This window comes from Hemitrygon akajei, chromosome 22 (assembly GCF_048418815.1).
Source record: "Hemitrygon akajei chromosome 22, sHemAka1.3, whole genome shotgun sequence".
In the NCBI taxonomy this organism is placed as follows: domain Eukaryota; kingdom Metazoa; phylum Chordata; class Chondrichthyes; order Myliobatiformes; family Dasyatidae; genus Hemitrygon; species Hemitrygon akajei.
This window is the reverse complement of record NC_133145.1, coordinates 10324135-10342596: the sequence shown is the minus strand read 5'-3', so window position 1 is coordinate 10342596 and position 18462 is coordinate 10324135. Positions and strand designations below refer to the sequence as shown.

The following is an 18462-nucleotide window of genomic DNA, read 5'->3' as shown; positions in this document are numbered from 1 at the left end:
GCCTCTCTCCCTTCTTGAAGAGTGGAGTGACATTTGCAATTTTCCAGTCATCCAGAACTATTTCAGAACCATTCCAGAATCTAATGATTCTTGAAAGATTATTACTAATGGCTCTACAACTCTTTAGCCACCTCTTTCAGAACCATGGGGTGTACACCATCTGGTCCAGGTGACTTGTCTGCCTTCAGACCTTTCAGTTTCCCACAAACCTTCTTCCTGGTAATGATAACTTCACACACTTCATGACCCCTGACATCTGGAACTTCCATTATACTGCTGGTGTCTTCCACAGTGAAGACTGATGCCAAATGCTTATTCAGTTAGTCTGCCATTTCCTTGTCCCTCATTACCACCTCTCTAGCATAATTTTCCAGCAGGCCGATATCCACTCTCGCCTCTCTTTTACAATTTATGTATCTGAAGAAACTTTTGGTATCCTCTTTAATATTATTGGCTAGCTTATTTTTGTATTCCATCTTTACCTTCTTAATGACTTTTTAGTTGCCTTCTGTTGTTTTTTAAAAGGTTCCCTGTCCCCTAACTTTCCACTAATCTTTGCTCTATTTTATGCCCTCTCTTTGGCTTTTATGTTGACTTTGACTTCTATTGTTAGCCACAGTTGAGTCATCTTGCCTTTAGAATATTTCCTCTTTAGGATGTATATATCCTGTGCCTTCCAAATTGCTTCCAGAAACTCCAGCCATTGCTGCTCTGGTGTTATCCCTGCCAATCAATTCTGGGCAACTTCTCTCTCAAGCCTCTAATTCCCTTTACTCCACCATAATACTGATACACCTTATTTTAGCTTATCCCTCTCAAATTTCAGGGTGAATTCCATCATATTATGATCAATAATCCCCTAAGGGTTCTTTTACCTTAAGCTCTCTAATCAATTCCAATGCAGCATTGCTGATCCCCTAGTATCCTCAACCACAAGCTGCTCAAGAAATTTCCCCCCCTGGAATCAAGCACTAAACTAACCTGATTTCCCCAGTCTACCTGAACATTGAAATTCCCCATGACTATTTTGCTTTTGACATGCATTTTCTATCCCCGCGTTGTAATTTGTAGACCACATCATTACTACTGTTTGGGGGTCTGCATACAACTACATGAGGTTCTTTTCACCCTTGCAGTTCCTTAGCTCTATCCACAATGGTTCAACACCTTCTGACCCTATGTCACCTCTTTCTAATGATTTGATTTCATTTTTTTACCAACAGAGCAACACCACCCTCTCTGCCTTCCTACCTGTCATTCAATACAATGTGTATCCTTGGACATTAAGCTCCCAGCTATAGTCTTCCTTCACCCACGATTCAGTAATGCCAACAACATCATACGTGCCAATGTGTAACTATGCTACAGGTTCATCTACCTCAATCTGTATACTGCACACATTCAAATATAACACCTTCAGTCCAATATTCACACTTCTCGATTTTGTCTGCCTGCCTTTTATGTTGTAGCTCATCCTGTTGACTGCAATTTCAATAGTTCAATAATTCTATTTAATATCAGAGAAATGTATGTAATATACACCCTGAAAGTCTTGTTCTTCACAGATATCCATGAAAACAGAAGTGCCTCAAAGAATGAGTGACAGTTAAAATGTTAGAACTCCGAAGCCCCCCTATTCCCCCTCCCACACACAAGCAGCAGCAAAGGAAAGACACCCCAGCCCCACCCACTTCTGTGAAAAAGCAACAGCACCCTCCACCCACCAAGCAAGCAATAGCAAGGCCCCCCAATAAAGACCATGATCTGCAATTCAACAAAAAACCGTTCATCTGACAATTCAACATACCACAGGTTCTCTCTCTCCCTAATAAAGGGCAAAAGAGGTGTGCCCTCTCACAGCAAGAGGGGAGACATAAGAAAACAACTCACTGATTTGTGATGATAATTCTGACTTGAGAATTGCAAACAAACTCTTCCCCACTAACAAAAGAGAGAGAGAGAGAGAGAGAGAGAGAGCGAGCGTGTGATTCACTGAGCCCATGACAGCTGATCCGCTACTCCTAATGTTCTATTTTCTCTTGCCATGCTTCAGTCAGTGGCACCGGCATAGAATCAGCCTGTCCAAAGGACCACAAAGTCTTGGAACCCTGAAGGTCTACTCCTCTTCTTGGCTGTGTCCTTGAGATTTCGAAAAGTGGTTGATCGTGAGCCCTCGGGAACATCTCCCACCACCACAAAGAACAGAAGTCTGTCTAACTCTCGGTCAGGGTCTTCAACAGAACCACATCTGCCCTGAAAAGGAAAAAGTGAGACATCAAGGGTATAAATTAAGTTGATTCCACAGATGAGCTTGAAGGAGCTGCTGTTAAGCTCGATTGTAGCTCTGCCTCTTTGCCCTATCATCAGCCGCTTCTTGCTAGGACTCTCACTACACATTGCCTCTGTTTGTAAACCAACTACCTCACCTTCAGCACTATCACTCCGGTTCCCATTCCCCTGCCAAATTAGATTAAACCCTCCTGAACAACTCTAGCCAACCTGCCCGCAAGGATAGTAGACCTCTCGGGTTCAGTGTAACCCGTCCCTTTTGTACCACTCATGCCTTCCCCAGTGATCCAAAAATCTGAACCCCTGCCCCCTGCACCAATTCCTCAGCTATGCATTCACCTGCCAAATCATCCTAATCTTATCCTCACTGGCACATGGCATGGAGAGCAGATTACTACCCTGGAGATCCTGTTTCTCAGCTCCCTAAAATATCTCTTCAGGATCTTCTCACCTTGTCTACCTATTCCATTGGTGACAATATGTACCAAGACCCTGCTCATCCTCTCCCTTGAGAATGGCATGGACACGATCTGAGACATCCCTGATCCTGGCACCAGGGAGTCAGACAGATAGACAGACAGACAGACATACTTTATTGATCCCGAGGGAAATTGGGTTTTGTTCCAGTCGCACCAACCAAGAATAGTGTAGACAATATAGCAATATAAAACTATGAATAATTAAATAATAATAGGTAAATTATGCCAAGTGGAAATAAATCCAGGACCAGCCTATTGGCTCAGGGTGTCTGACACTCCGAGGGAGGAGTTGTCAAGTTTGATGGCCACAGGCAGCAATGACTTCCTGTGATGCTCAGTGTTACATCTCTGTGGAATGAGTCTCTGGCTGAATGTACTCCTGTGCCTAACCAGTACATTATGGAGTGGATGGGAGTCATTGTCCAAGATGGCATGCAACTTGAACAGCATCCTCTTTTCAGACACCACCGTCAGAGAGTCCAGTTCCACCCCCACAACATCTTACGAATGAGTTTGTTGATTCTGTTGGTGTCTGCTGCCCCAGCACACAACAGGAAACATGATAGCACTGGTCACCACAGACTTGTAGAACATCCTCAGCATTGTCCGGCAGATGTTAAAGGACCTCAGTCCAGAACAATATTCCAGCCCTACAGTTCCTCCATGGCTCCAGTCCATCCATCTCTGCTTCCTCAGTGATCACTGCATCCCTGTAATTCTCCCCTCTTCATAGACTACCCCCCACCCCCAGCCTGAATGGAACCCTTCCACCATTCAACAATCTTGGTGTTGGATTCCACAATTCCCTCCTTAAACCTCTCCGCTTCCTTATTTGACTCTCCTCCTTTAAGAAACTTCTTACAATCTATGCATTGGAACAGAAAATAGGAACAGCAGTAATCAGTTCACACCTCAATGGCTGCACCATTAAAATAGGAACATGGCTGATCTCCTTGTCTCAATGTTATAATCCTGCTCTCTGCCCACACCCCTTGAAAGAAATCCTCCTCCCGTGAGAACTATTCCCCAGATCAGTCGAACAAAACTCTGAGATGATGGTATTGTACCTTATAGACAACATCCCAGGTACCTCCACCATAAAGCCCAGTGATGCCTCAGCATACCAGGGTGTTTTTTATTGAATTACTGGCTGTATGAGTCACCAGAATTTGTTGGTGGGCAGCCTTCTTGCCCACTGCACTGCCAAGCAATGATCGTCCACAATCGGAAAGACTAGCCACCTTGTGCTTAGAGCTTCAGCAGTTTTCCCTTTACACCTCAGTTAAATGTAAAGGGGGTTTCTTCTTTTTTCTTTGTTACTGTGTATGTAATCAAAATGGCTTCTTTGTTTTGTTAAAAGCAGGAATGCTTCTTTGTTGCGAGAGAGTGCTGGAAGCTTGTTTGGGTTAAAATTTACTGATAACGAGAATTGTATTCCTTTGTAAACCAGTTGGGATTAATGGTGTTCTTTCTTCTGAGTCTGTAAGCTATTGTTGGCGGGCTTTTGGGGAGATCGGCGCGAGGGGTTGAGAGAGAGAGAGGACGCGATGCTGTAAGCTGGGCGAGGTCCTCCAAGGCCAGGAGGTACTCCGAGGAGAGGAGATAAAGCTAGATGTGCTTGGTTGACCACTTCGGGTGGTCCTAAGCTGCGAGTCGAGGAGTTCGGAGGGGATCGAATGGTGGCCAGAAGACTTCAGTAATTGAGCTCCAACGGTTGTGCACGAAGTGGTTTGGACTTTGATAAGTTTGGCGCCTTTTCTTTATTGTTTTTCCTTCATATATACTGTATCGTTATTAATCACTTAGTTATAGTAACCTTTATAAATTGTACTCATTTAATCGCATAAGGTGTACTGTCTGTTTTTGGGTGAGGAGGGGACATCACACAGCATCCACACCAGCTGATTACCCAGTTTGGCGGGGCCGAAGGCTGCTCCCCCTAGACGAGAACGAGCTGAGCGAGCCTGAGGCGACCCAGGGGGTTACATAAATATTACACGTAACATTTAAATCTCGCTCTTTAAGAATACCTCTAAAATACTTTGATTGGAAACGGAACTGGTTTCAAACTGAAGCAGACTTGTGGGGATGAGTTTAGCTGAGACTATAGTGACCATCTCAGACTCCTGCCCCATCATCTCTCTTTGTCATGTTCCTGAGGATGGGCAGGATTTACTAGAAACACAGCAGCTTTCTGGGGAGGAGTGAGATCGCGGCTCTGTATGCAATGCCGGTCGGTGTCTGCGAGCTCTGTGGGTCTTGCAAGAAACCCTCTGAATGAATTCAAGGGAGGCAGACAGTGTGTAGGAGCCAAGACTGTTTTGATCTACACTCTGTGGGAGATATGAGTGTTACACTATGTCTCTGAGCTACTAAACGCAATGTATAAATGATGCTGCTGTTGTTAGCTCTCCCACTTGTCTGGGAAAGAGGTAGCTCAGTGCCTGTGTAGATGCCGAGAGTACCTTGCCAAATCATTGTGCTGCCATCAGAGAACTTCGACTCTGGGGCCTATTGGCAAACCCTCTAGATGCAGTTGCCATACCTTGTGCATCCCGGTAGTACGCGTGAGTGACACTCCGGAACCGTTCCTGCCCCGCTGTATCCCAGATCTGCAAACAGAAACAGAGATGTTGTGATTCAGTTGTGCGTTAACCCTTGTTTGAATCACCAGCCAGCAGCGTGGACTCACATTTGTCAGAGTCTGTAGGATCTGAGATGGCCATCTGTGTGACCCCCATCGCCACACAGAATAGAATATAAAAGCAAAGAGAAAATGCTGAGTCATTGTAAGACACTAGTCAGGCTGCACTTGGAGTACTGTCAACAGTTTGGGCCGCATATCTCAGAAAGGATGTGTTGTCATTGGAGAGAGTCCAGAGGAGGCTCACGAGGATGATTTCAGGAATGAAGGGGTTAACATACAAGGAGTGTTTGGCAGCTTTAGGCCTGTACTCACTGGAATTTAGAAGAATGTGGGGTGATCTCATTGAAACCTACTGAATATTGAAAGGACTTGGTAGGGTGGATGTGGAGAGGGTGTTTCCTGTGGTGGGGGTATCCAGAACTAGAGGGCACAGCCTCAAAACTGAGGGGCAACCTTTTAGAACAGAGCTAAGGAAAATGTTTTTTTAGTCAGAGAGTAGTGAATCTGTGGAATGCTCTGCCACAGAGTGCGTTGGAGGCCAAGTCAATGGGGTATATTTAAGGTGGAAGTTTCCTGATTGGCCAGGGCATCAAAGGATATGATGAGAAGGCAGGTGTATAGGGGTTGAGTGGGATCCAGGATCAGCCACGATGGAATGGTGGAGCAGACTCGCTGGGCCTAATTCTGCTCCTCTGTCTTATGATCTTATACCTCCCCCTACCCCAGCCCATTCTCTGCTTTCTGCAGGAATTGCTTGTTCTGCAATTTCCTTTCTCCCATGCCCACTCTCCTCTCGTATCAAACTCCTTTTTCCCTTGGCCTTTACCTTTCACACACACCTGGCTTCACCCATCACCTTCAAGTTTGTCTTCCTTTCCTTCCCCCCCACCTTTTTATTCTGGTGTTTTTGCTCTAACTTTCCAATCCTGAAGAAGGGTCTTGGCCTGAAATGTCATCCTTTCCATAGATGCTGACCTGATGAGTTCCTCCAATGTTTTGCTCTGGATTTCCTGCATCTGCAGAATCTGTTGTATAGATGGTGCTGCCTGACCAGCTGTGTTCCCAGCAACATAAGCTATTCACTTCAGATTTTCAGCATCTTTGCTTTTTACTTCTTTGTGGGCTGTGACTGATTTCTTTACAAATGTGAACACATCCATTTATACACTCACAGTTACAACATGGGCCATTAGTTGGTTAAGTTGTTCTCAGAAGGGCATTGCAGGTAAGTCGGTGCTTGCTGCTGTATTTTCTCAAAGGGAGTTGAAAGAGCTATAGGGTTACAAGAGGAGGAGTGGAACTGATGAGTTTCTGGCATGGACCTGATGGGCCAAACAATCTTCTTCCATGCCACAGTAAGTAAATTAGAAGGTTAAGTTGATATAGTGGGGTCAGGTGTCACACTTGCCAGGGTTGGGTTTGCAGAGTCCCTGTGCTGAAGTACATCAGTGAAGAAGGGGTTTGGAACCTCTGATTTATATATAGAATAACGGATAATTGACAGTGAACTACAGGAAGAAATCCAATTCAGAAGCCCAAGTGGTTTATATATAGAGTAACAGATGGCTAAGAGTGAATTACAAACCGGAATCTAATCTAGGGGATCTGATGGTGATGCACTGTGTGGTTGAATAACCTGTCCCAGTAATTGTCCTGAACCCTGTATGAAGAATGAGAGGTAGCAAGGATGACAGGTGGTGAGGGCTGCTGCCTTTGTAGAAGAGCAGGGCATGGGTATCAGTGGGAAAGAAAAGGTGAGAGATTGTTACGTCGTGCTGAGATCAGAGGGAGGATTCAGACAGGCTGCTGCTAATACTTTGGCGAACCAGGATTGAGAAGCCTCTAACATTGGTGCAGTGGATCCCTTCAGAAAATTAAATACTCCCACAACTCCTGTAAACACTGGTTGATATTTATTGGGGATCTCCTGTAAGTTTAAAAATATTTGTCACACACATTCACAGAAAACTGGCACCTGACCTGTGAGACTGATTCGAAGACCTGAACAGAGGAGGAGCTCTTCTGTAAGGTAAATCTGTCAGCATTTGGAAATATATTACTTCATCCTCCTTCCATCCTGTATAAAATGGTCACAACCCAACTGTAACAAATGGCCAGCACAAAAGGAGCAGATGTGGGAAAAGTCCAGCATCCATGTAGAAAGTAGCTTTTGTTCGTAGAGAGAGAGAGAGAGAGAGAGAGAGAGAGAGAGAGAGAGAGAGACAGACATTTTGGCCATTACATAGTCTTTGAATCAGTCTTTCAGATAAGGTGACAGTTTTGAGGTGTCCCTAGGTGTGCATCTGGTATGTTGAAACTTGCAAAGGATTTCAATAAATATAAACCCATGTTTGATGGAGTTGTAGGAGTGGTTTTGAAGGGATCCATTAGAATATCTTTCCCCCACGGTAGGGCATAGGTATAAAGTGAAAGGAGAAAGATTTAAAAGAAATCTGTGGGGCAACTTTATCCCACAAAGGAGGGTGGATAAGTAGAACAAGCTGCTGGAGGAGGTTTCTTGGTTAGGTAACTTTGTCAGCATGGACGAATTGGGTTGAAGAGCCATGGCTAATGTGACAGCAATCCCACATCACAGGAATATCTCAGTGGTCGGAAGGATCACTGCTAATAAGCATTCCAGGGAATTTGTAAGTATCGCAGGTCCTGGGAATTTTTAAAGTGTCCTGTGTGTATAGGAACAAGATTTTTAGAAGGGTGCAGTTTAGTTAAGTCATTTCTTCCATCTTTATTTGTCTTATTTGTTGATTAACTCACACAGAGAAAGGAATCCCGTAGGAATGAGAACTGAAATTTGACGGATTTAGGGGCTGCTGTCCAGCAGTGTACACTGCTGTCATTCCACCTGCCACTACAGTGCACTTACCTGTAACTTGACCTTGACCCCATCCACAACCACCACCTTATTCTGCAAAACAAGAAGTAGTACTAGTTAACATTGAAATATCCAAGAAATGAAGAGAGCTAGAATGTCATCAGACACTGTTGTCAAACAATTAACATACACAAGCAATACCCTGCTTCACCCAGCTCTGTTAGCTGGCTTGGTTCCTCAGCTCTGTTTTCAGTGTGTCAGTACTACAGTGACCTTTCACTGTGTCCCCCTGTCCAGTTCACCCCTTTTCTGAAACCTCTGTGAGTGTGGCTCCTTTACTGAGGAGCCACGTCCAGGGAAGATATGTTGCCTCTTTAAAAAAAAAGATTATTATAGTAATTAATTTTTACAAGGGGTACTGTAAATCTCCACTAAATTGACATCCAATTGTTTGGAAATCCTGATGGTCCAGGAGCACTTATTTGTGAGGATTGTGAGCAGGGGTCCAGAGAGTGTGGTGTGGGGTCACACTCCACCTCAGCCAGGACTGGAATTGAGGCTGCAGGTGGGCTGGGGACTGCGGACAGGGGTGGGGACTGGGGTCAGAACTGTGGGCTGGGGCGAGAACTCTGGGCTAGGGTGGGGACTGTGGGCTGTTGTATGGCTGGGGTGGGGAGTGGGCTGGGTGTATGGCTGGTGTGGGGACTGTGGGTTGGTGTGAGGACTCTGGGGTGGGGACTGTGGACTGGAGTGGGGACTCTTGGTTTGGGTGAAGCCTCTGGGCTGGGGTGGGGACTGTGGGTTGGTGTGAGGATTCTGGGGTGGGGACTCTGGGTTTGGGTGAAGCCTCTGGGCTGGGGTGGGGACTCTGGGCTGGGGTGGGGACTGTGGGTTGGTGTGAGGACTCTGGGGTGGGGACTGTGGACTGGAGTGGGGACTCTTGGTTTGGGTGAAGCCTCTGGGCTGGAGTGGGGAGTCTGGGCTGGGGTGGGGACTGTGGGTTGGTGTGAGGATTCTGGGGTGGGGACTCTGGGTTTGGGTGAAGCCTCTGGGCTGGGGTGGGGACTCTGGGTTGGGGTGAAGCCTCTGGGCTGGAGTGGGGACTCTGGGCTGGGGTGGGGACTGTGGGTTGGTGTGAGGATTCTGGGGTGGGGACTCTGGGTTTGGGTGAAGCCTCTGGGCTGGGGTGGGGACTGTGGGTTGGTGTGAGGATTCTGGGGTGGGGACTCTGGGTTTGGGTGAAGCCTCTGGACTGGGGTGGGGACTGTGGGTTGGTGTGAGGATTCTGGGGTGGGGACTCTGGGTTTGGGTGAAGCCTCTGGACTGGGGTGGGGACTGTGGGTTGGTGTGAGGATTCTGGGGTGGGGACTCTGGGTTTGGGTGAAGCCTCTGGACTGGGGTGGGGACTCTGGGCTAGGGTGGGGACTCTGGGTTGGGGTGAGGCCTTCGGGTTGGGGTGCAGAGCAACAGGGGTCAGAAACATGGGCAGGTCCGTGGCTAAAGCTGGGGTCCAAGGTTCTTGTGAATTTCCTGTTCCCAGTAATCTCACTAGATTCATTGGACAATTTGTTATACTGTGTGTAACATGTAAAAAGGGTGTTAAAGTAAGGTATTAATAAGAGCAATATCCTAATCTGGTATATGAGAGAGTCTGGCACCACCAAAGCCCCTAGGATCTTTACCAAACAGCATCACACGAATCCTATGCCCAATAGCTTGTTCAAGCACTTTACTACTGAAGTTGCCACTGTTTGTGAATGATAACAGCTTTATTTAGTTTAACACCAGGAGTGACAGTGTTGTTCTCTGTTAATGAAGGCACATCTTCTTTGTCAGGTAAAATTCTACATCTTCATGCCCAGTCTTCACCTGTGCTTTTGAAGCTGTACTCATAATTGTTCATCTGTTAATGGTATCAGTGTACTGGTGGCTAATTAAAGGGTCACATTTAGACTATAAGACCATAAAACATTGGAGCAGAGTTAGGCAATTTGGCCCATCGAGTCTGTTCTGCCATTTAAACATGGCTGATCCATTTCCCTCTCAGCAATCTCCTGCTTTCTTCCTGTTGCTTCATACCCTCACTAATCAAGAATCTATCAATCTCTGCCCTAAATATACTCAATGACTAGCCCATTATAGCCTGCTGTGGCAAAAAATTGCACAGATTCACCACTCTATGGCTAAAGAAATTCCTCCTCATCTCTGTTCTAAATAGATGACTCTCTATTCTGATGCTGTCTGGTCCTAGACTCCCCCACTATAGGAAATGTCCTCTCCACATCCACTCTATCGAAGCCTTTCAACATTTGATAGGTTTCAATGAGAGCCCCCCTCCTTTTTCTAAATTGCCGTGAGTAGAGGCCCAGAGCCATCAAATGCTCCCCATCTTCTCATCAAATGGCTCTTTTGATCCCAGAATAATTTTCATGAATTTCCTTTGACCCCCTCTAAAGTCAGCACATCCTTTCTTAGATAAAGGGCCCAAAACCGCTCACAATACTCTAAGTTAGGCCTCAACAATGTCTGGTAAAGCTTCAATGTTACATCCTTGATTTTAAACTTTAGTCCTCTTGAAATGAATGCTAACGTTGCATTTGCCTTCCTCTCCACTGACGCAACTTGAAAATTAACCTTTAGGAAATCCTGCACAAGGACTCCCAAGTCCCTTTGCACCTTAGATTTTTAAATTTTCTCTCCATTTAGAAAATAGTCTTCTACTTCCACCAAGATGCAACACTGAGCATCATAGGGAGTCATTCCTGCCTGTGGCCATCGAACTTTACAACTCCTCCCTCGGAGTGTCAGACATCCTGAGCCAATAGGCTGGTCCTGGACTTATTTCCACTTGGCATAACTTACTTATTATTATTTAATTATTTATGGTTTTATATTGCTATATTTCTACACTATTCTTGGTTGGTGCGACTGGAATGGAATCCAATTTCCCTCGGGATCAATAAAGTATGTTTGTCTGTCTGTCTACCAAAGTGCATGACTATTCACTTCCCAGCACTGTATTCCACCTGCCACTTCTTGCCCATTCTCCTAATCTGTCTAAGCCCTTCTGTAACCTCTCTGCTTCCTCAAAATGACCTGCTCCTTCACCAGTCTTTGTATCATCTGCAAACTTGGCCACAAAGCCATCCATTCCATTATCCAATTCCTTGACATATAATGTGAAAAGTAACAGTCCCAATACAGACCTCCATGGAAAACCACTAGTCACTGACAGCCAACCAGAAAAGGCTCCCTTTATTCCCACACTTTGTCTCCTGCCAATCAGCCAATGCTTTATCCATGCTCGCATCTTTCCTGTAATACCATGGGCTCTTACCTTGTTAAGCAGCCTCATGTGTGGCACCTTGTCAAAGGCCTTCTGAAAATCCAAGTACACAACATTCACTGATTCTCCTTTGTCTATCCTGCTTGTTATTTCCTCAAAGATTTGGCAGGCAAGATTGTCCCTTAAGGAAACCATGCTAACTGCGGCCTATTTTATCATGTGCTTGTGACTACCCCGAAACCACATCCTTAACCACACATTTATAAGGACTTCGGTGAACTCAAGAGCCAGCTTCAAACCAGATGGAATATTTTAATGCAGTAGGAGTGTAAGGTTTTCCCAGCACAATTAGAACAAGAGCTATAGTCTCTTAAGGGTGGTTGCCAACTCCACTAAAGTTTATCTTACCTTTTGCACCATAATCTTCCAGGCTGAGCATGTCGGGAGCCAATAAATCAGATTACCCCACTTTTGAAGGTTCTCCCATTGGTTTCTACAAATAAGGATCCTGACTCCATTCTATTAAAATTGCCATCTTCTCCCTGCTTTTGAGGGAAGAGTTTGAAGTACTCCCCTGAAGGCCAACTTTTCTTACCACACTAAAGCATTGGCCAACTTTGTCAGCATCCATCCAGACATGTTATTTTAGTAATGGTAGCCATGATTCCTGCATGGCCCCCAGCTATGCCTGTCTTTCTGCTGGCTACGTGGCACAGTCCATTCCAAGCCTATGTAATGCTCTTTCCGCGCTATATTGATGACTGCACTGGAGCAGCTTCATGCACCCGTGCTGAGATAATCAATTTCAGCAACTTTCACCCTGTCCTTAAATTCGCTTGGCCCATTGTTGACACCTCTCTACACTCTCTTGATCTCTCTGGAGACAAACTGTCAACCAATATCCTTTATAAACTTATAGATTCCCACAGCTATCTTTACTATACTTCCCACCCTGTCTCCCATAAAAATGCTATTCCTTTTTCTCAGTTCCTTCACTCCACTGCATCTGTTCTCAGCTTGAGTCTTTTCTTTCAAGAACATCAGAACATGCTCTCCTTCTTCGGAGAACAGGGTTTCCTTTCCTCCAGCATGATGCTGATCTCACCCATATCACCTCCATTTCCTGGGCATTTGCACTCACTACGTCTTCCTGCTGCCTTAAAAGGGATGGAATTGCATTTGTCCTTACTTACCATCTCATGAGCCTCTGCACGCAACACATCATTCTCCACAGACAGAATGATGTGAAGAGAGAAAAAAAAACATAAACAATGAGAGAATAGCATTCAGAACTGAAGTTTTAGCAAGGTGAGCCATAACCAGTCCTCGGTGCAGCTGGAGCAGGCCACAGCCTCAGTTCAGCACTGAGCCAAGTAAAGTTGGTGGGGCAGTGAGGAGAATCAGCCGATCCCTCACCTCTGGTCCCAGCCCTGGCCTCAGTCCCATCTCCCATTTTGGGAGGTGGATACTGCACTGACAGTAGAGTTTCATTCATCATTATACCTTACGTCTTTGAACAGATTCAAACTAGAGACAGGAGCAAATCTTATGGGAAAGAGCTTCATTTTGTTTACTTGAAACCCACTACATACACCCTACCTCAAATCTTTTAAATGCTTAGAAACAATATCCCAAAAAGCTGTTTTCTGAATCTATCCAATTTGCATTTGAAAGAATCAATACTAATTGATTCCACTATCCCCCTTGGAAGCCTGTTGTTTAGATTGGCCTTTCATTCACTCAGATGTTATTTCTGTGGGTTAGTTTTGCATTTAACCTCTTCACCATAGACTCTGGTTCTTTTGCTCCAAGCCAAGAAAACATGGGCTTAATGTTCTACACTCTTAAGGCTAAACTTCACAAGCTTTGTTATGTGTTCTGTTGAAATCTGAAGAAACAGGAGTGGGCCACCTGATCTTAATTCTTCACACCACTTTGTGCCCTCTTTCCATACCCCTTATTTAAACGTATGTCAATGTCCACCTTGAATGTCATAGCAGAAATTTCTCATCTCTTTAAGTGGGTGACCTTTGAAACTATGCTCCAGGTTCTAGATATTCCACATGGGGGAAAATACCCTCTCAGTGTCCACCTCATCAATCCCTGTTAGAATTTGATAAAGTTCACCTCCGATCCTTCTAAACTCCGGTGAATTTATCACTAATCTGTTCAACCCTTTGGTACATCACCCCTCCATTCCAGGAATCAAGCAAGTGAACCTTCTCTGCACTGGCACCAATGTAACTGTATCCTTCTTTAAACTTGAGTACATACTCTCATCAAAACCTTCCCACTTTAATACTCCACGTATTCCCTCAGTAAAAGCCAACATTCCTCTTCACCCCTCCAATTCCTTACTGCAGTGGCATGCCAGCCTTAGTGTTATGCACCAGATTCCTTTCTGCCAAAATGTTTAGCAATCTTATTCTGCTTAAATAACAATTTGCTTTCTCATTCTTCTAAAATGAGTGTATATCCTCACATTTCCCCACATTATACTCTATCTGCCTGTCTGTTTAATCTCTTTCTATTCCATTAGTGCCCCTTCTGTCTCAATAATCCACTTTGTTTCATATCATCAGCAAATCTGACTATAGCCCTCTTGATCCTTTCATTTATTTATGTTCAGTTTTTCTTCTTACATCACCCACTATCTGCTCCCTGAGATTTCTCATTCCTTGTTTATAGTTGGGTGCAGGGAGGGGGTTGGTGGTGGGAATTTCCTCTATCAGCTGGGCTTATTTCATGATTCACCGCTCTGTTGAGTTTCTGTCACTGGGAGAAACTCTCTGGGGAACCTCTGGCACCTTTGCTGGTCTGAGCTTCCATCTTGCCTGAATCACATGTTCTGCCTCAGCTGGCCTGGATACCATCAACACTACCCTTATTCAGTGCAGAAATTTCTGTGGTCTGGGCATGTATCATTCTCACAGAGAGAGCAGAGAACATGTAGGCTGTCGATTGTTTTTCTTGGAGGAACAGTTGGGGATTTAACCTCTTCTGATCCCTGCAGTGTGATTCAGCGAATCAATTAAAGAGGTTAACGCAATAGTTTGTTCATCAAAATGTCACAATTTTCATAATGGTGCTCAGGATTAATAAGTCTCATTAATAACTCCCCATGTAATTGCTCAATTAAGTTCCAAGTGGTATTTAACAGAATCTAAAAGTGTACAGAGGTCACCCCTGTAGAGCCATGGTGAATGTGAGCTAACAGTAGTCTCTCTTTCAAAGTTAATTTGCTATTCCGAGTTAATTCAGATGCATTAATGTGTCATGTGTCATAATATGACAGATGAAGAGAAACACTACAGCTGTTAACCATCAAACTGATGGACATTTCTTTCTCTCAAAATACAATTTCTAAATTAAATGTTAGCAATAACAAAGTAAGACTGACATGTTTATAAAATGCTCTTCTAGCCTGAAGCTAGCCAAACATTTTATAATTATTTACTTTTGAGGTGGAGTCACCACCTAAATATGCGGAGAAGCTCTCACAAACAGTGATGTGGCAGTGACCAGGTTGTTGGTCAGGGATACGTGCGTAGACTGTGATATCAGGATAACTTCCCTGCTCTTCTTTGAAACAATATCACACGATTTCTTCTTGTATTTATTTGCCAAGATAGCTGGGGTTTTGGTTTTGACCAGTAGTCAAGATGAGTCCATTCTCAGGTTGAAGGACCAACACATCATATTTCATCTAGGTAGCCTCCATCCTGATAGCATGAACATCAATTTCTCCAACTTATGGTATTTTTCCCCTCCTCTTTCCCTCTTCTTCACTGCCCCGCTCTAGCCTCTTATCTCTTCTCCTCACCTGCCTGTCATCCTTTCCTTTCTCCTATGACCTACTCTCCTCTTCTATCAGATTCCTTCTTCTCCAGCCCTTTGGCTTTTCCACTTACCAGCTTGCAGCTTACTTCGTCCCCTTCCCCCACCCACCTGACTTCATCTCTCACCTTCCAGCTTGTCCTTCTTTCCAACTTCTTATTCTGGCTTTTGAACCCTTCCTTTCCAGTGCTGATGAAGGGTCTCGGCCCGAAACGTTGACTATCATTTCCATAGATGCTGCCTGACCTGCTAAGTTCCTCCAGCATCTTGTGCGTGTTGCTCTGGGTTTTGTTTGAATATCTTATTGGAATGGTGGCATCTTCATGCAATACATTGAATAATGAATAGACCTCCTATCTACGAGCCTGTGCTGATCAGCTGGCTCCCATCTTCACTCAGCTCTTTAACAGATCTCTGGAGCTGAGTGAGGTTCCGACTTGCTTCAAGCGCTCTACCATCATCCCGGTCCCCAAGAAACCCACCATCACAGGACTGAACGACTACAGACCTGTCGCACTGACATCTGTAGTCATGAAATCCTTTGAACGCTTGGTGTTGAACCACCTGAAGACCCTCACCAGCAGCCTGCTGGATCCCCTGCAGTTTGCCTACCGGGCAAATAGGTCAGTAGACGATGCAGTCAACTTGGGACTGCACTATATCCTGCAACATCTGGATCATCCTGGGACCTATGCTCGGATGCTGTTTGTGGATTTCAGTTCGGTGTTTAACACCATCGTCCCTCATACCCTCTGCTCCAAATTGTCTCACCTTACTGTGCCACCTGACCTCTGCGATTGGATTTACAGCTTCCTGACCAACAGAGGTCAGCAGGTAAGGATGGGACAGGTCACCTCGGATATTCGAATCACCAACACCGGCGCCCCCCAGGGGTGTGTCCTCTCTCCACTGCTGTTCTCCCTCTACGCCAATGACTGCTCCTCCTCCAACCCCTATGTGAAGCTTTTGAAGTTTGCAGACGACACTACCGTCATCAGACTCATCCAGAATAGTGATGAGTCTGCATATCGACAGCAGGTGGACCAACTGGCGCTCTGGTGCAGTCGGAACAATCTGGAGCTGGACACGCTCAAGACAAAGGAGATGATAGTGGATTTCAGGAGACATCCCCCCGCTATGTCTCCCCTCACAGTCCTCAGCAGCCCTGTGTCCACCGTGGAGAACTTCAGGTTCCTGGGAACCATCATCTCTCAGGATCTGAAGTGGGAGCTTCATCAGCTCCATCCTGAAGAAGGCCCAGCAGCGGATGTATTTCCTGTGGCTCTTGAGGAAATACGGTCTGCCTCAGGAATTGCTGCTGCAATTCTACACTGCAGTCATTGAGTCTGTCCTGTGCACCTCCATCATTGTGTGGTTTGGAGCCACCACCAAGCAGGATAGAACCAGACTACAGCGCACAGTGAGGACTGCCGAGCGCATTATTGGAGCCTCCCTGCCCTCTATTGTGGACCTGTACTCTTCCAGGTTGAAGAAGAGGGCGGGGAACATCATAAAGAACTCCTCCCATCCTGCGCACGGACTGTTTGATCTGCTTCCGTCTGGTAGGCACTTCAGATCCCTCCAGACTAAGACTAATAGGCACTGGAGAAGTTTTTTCCCTACTGCGGTCACTTTGCTGAACAGTTAACTGCCGGTTAATTGTCGGCTAACTATTACTTGGATTGCACTACCTGTATGTACAATTTATATTTTCATTTATATTTATCATTATTATTGTTATGAGCAGAGAGACAACATCTGCCGGAAGTAAATTCCTTGTATGTGCATAGGTACTTGGCGATTAAAGTCTGATTCTGATTCTGATTCTGATAATGAGCCCAGGTTGAATTCTACTACGATGAGGCATGGACACACAAATTTAGATTCTGTCTGGAATGCTCCTGGGGCCTGGCTGCTGCTTTGAAGCAATATGACTGATATCATCATACAGCAGGCCAATTAGCTCACCCTATCCATAACCATAAAGTGCCATCTATACTAATCCCATTTAGCAGCTGTGTAGCCTTAGTGAATCAAGTGCTCGTCTAGAGATTATAGTTATAATTTTCTTTCCTTTCCTCTTTGATTGAGTTGTCAATCCTCTGCCTGTGCTCCTCACCCAACTGAACTGAATGGGGCATAGTACAACAGTAACCTGCCTTACCAGCCCCAATCCCCCTGAGACACGCTGCTGTGAGGATCAGCACGCAGGGTGCAGCCTCACTGCGCACGCATTGGTCACTCACTGCTTGGCCTCAGAACCATTCTAGGATACTGCTGATCTCTGATTTATGTCCCAGTTTTTTGCATTAGGAAGGTCTCTCATACTCGGGGAGAGGAGACTTCATCTACTTTTCCCTCAGCTGCCAGTGTAGACACAGAGACTTGCTTACATTGCACTCTTCTCCAAAATACAGGCCATCAGACACTTTACTCATATCTGACAGGGACCCTGCCGGCAACCAGCTGCCAGGACCACCTGGCTCTAACCTTGCAGTCCCTGTGACCCCTTTGCACAGAGAATATGCCCCTGCATGTATTTTCTTCACCAGCCTGTTTTGGGTTCCCAAGACACTTTGGAAGCCTTCACCCATCCAGCTCCCATACGTGCAGGCAGATTGTCACAGCAGTTCGGGAGGGTTTAAACTAATTTGGCAGGGGGATGGAAACCAGAGTGATAGGGCTGAGAATGGGGTAGTTGGTTTACGAGCAGAGGAGGTGTGTAGTGAGACTGCTAGCAAGGATAGGCTAATGATAGGGAAAAAAGTCAGTCAACGGGATGCTGCAATGTGAAAGAGGGCAAAGTCGAATAGGATGATGAATACAGGAATGAAGGTGTTATATTTGAATGTGCGCAGTATACGGAATAAGCTGGATGAATTTATAGAACAGTTACAGATTGGCACATATGACATTGTGGGAATCTTGGAAGATTATAGCTGGGAGCTTAACATCCAAGGATACACATTGTATTAGGACAGGCAGATAGGGGTGGCTCTGTTGGTAAAAAATGAAATCAAATCCTCAGAAAGAGGTGACATAGGAGGTAAAATATCATTGAGGGTAGACCTAAGAAACTGCGAAGGTAAAA

At 45.3% G+C, this 18462-nt stretch overlaps 1 protein-coding gene across 3 annotated transcripts in view; it reads right to left on the bottom strand.

Annotated features, from left to right (window-relative positions):
• LOC140714971 (ras-related protein Rab-37-like) overlaps positions 1-18462 on the bottom strand; it is a 387517-nt gene that overhangs the window by 27535 nt on the left and 341520 nt on the right. For all 3 annotated transcript variants that reach the window (XM_073026681.1, XM_073026678.1, XM_073026680.1), the window contains exons 3-4: positions 8300-8341; positions 5314-5380 (exon numbers count right to left, since the gene is read on the bottom strand). In XM_073026681.1, coding sequence (XP_072882782.1) covers positions 5314-5380; positions 8300-8341 — 109 coding nt within the window. The remainder of the gene's footprint in view (positions 1-5313; positions 5381-8299; positions 8342-18462) is intronic.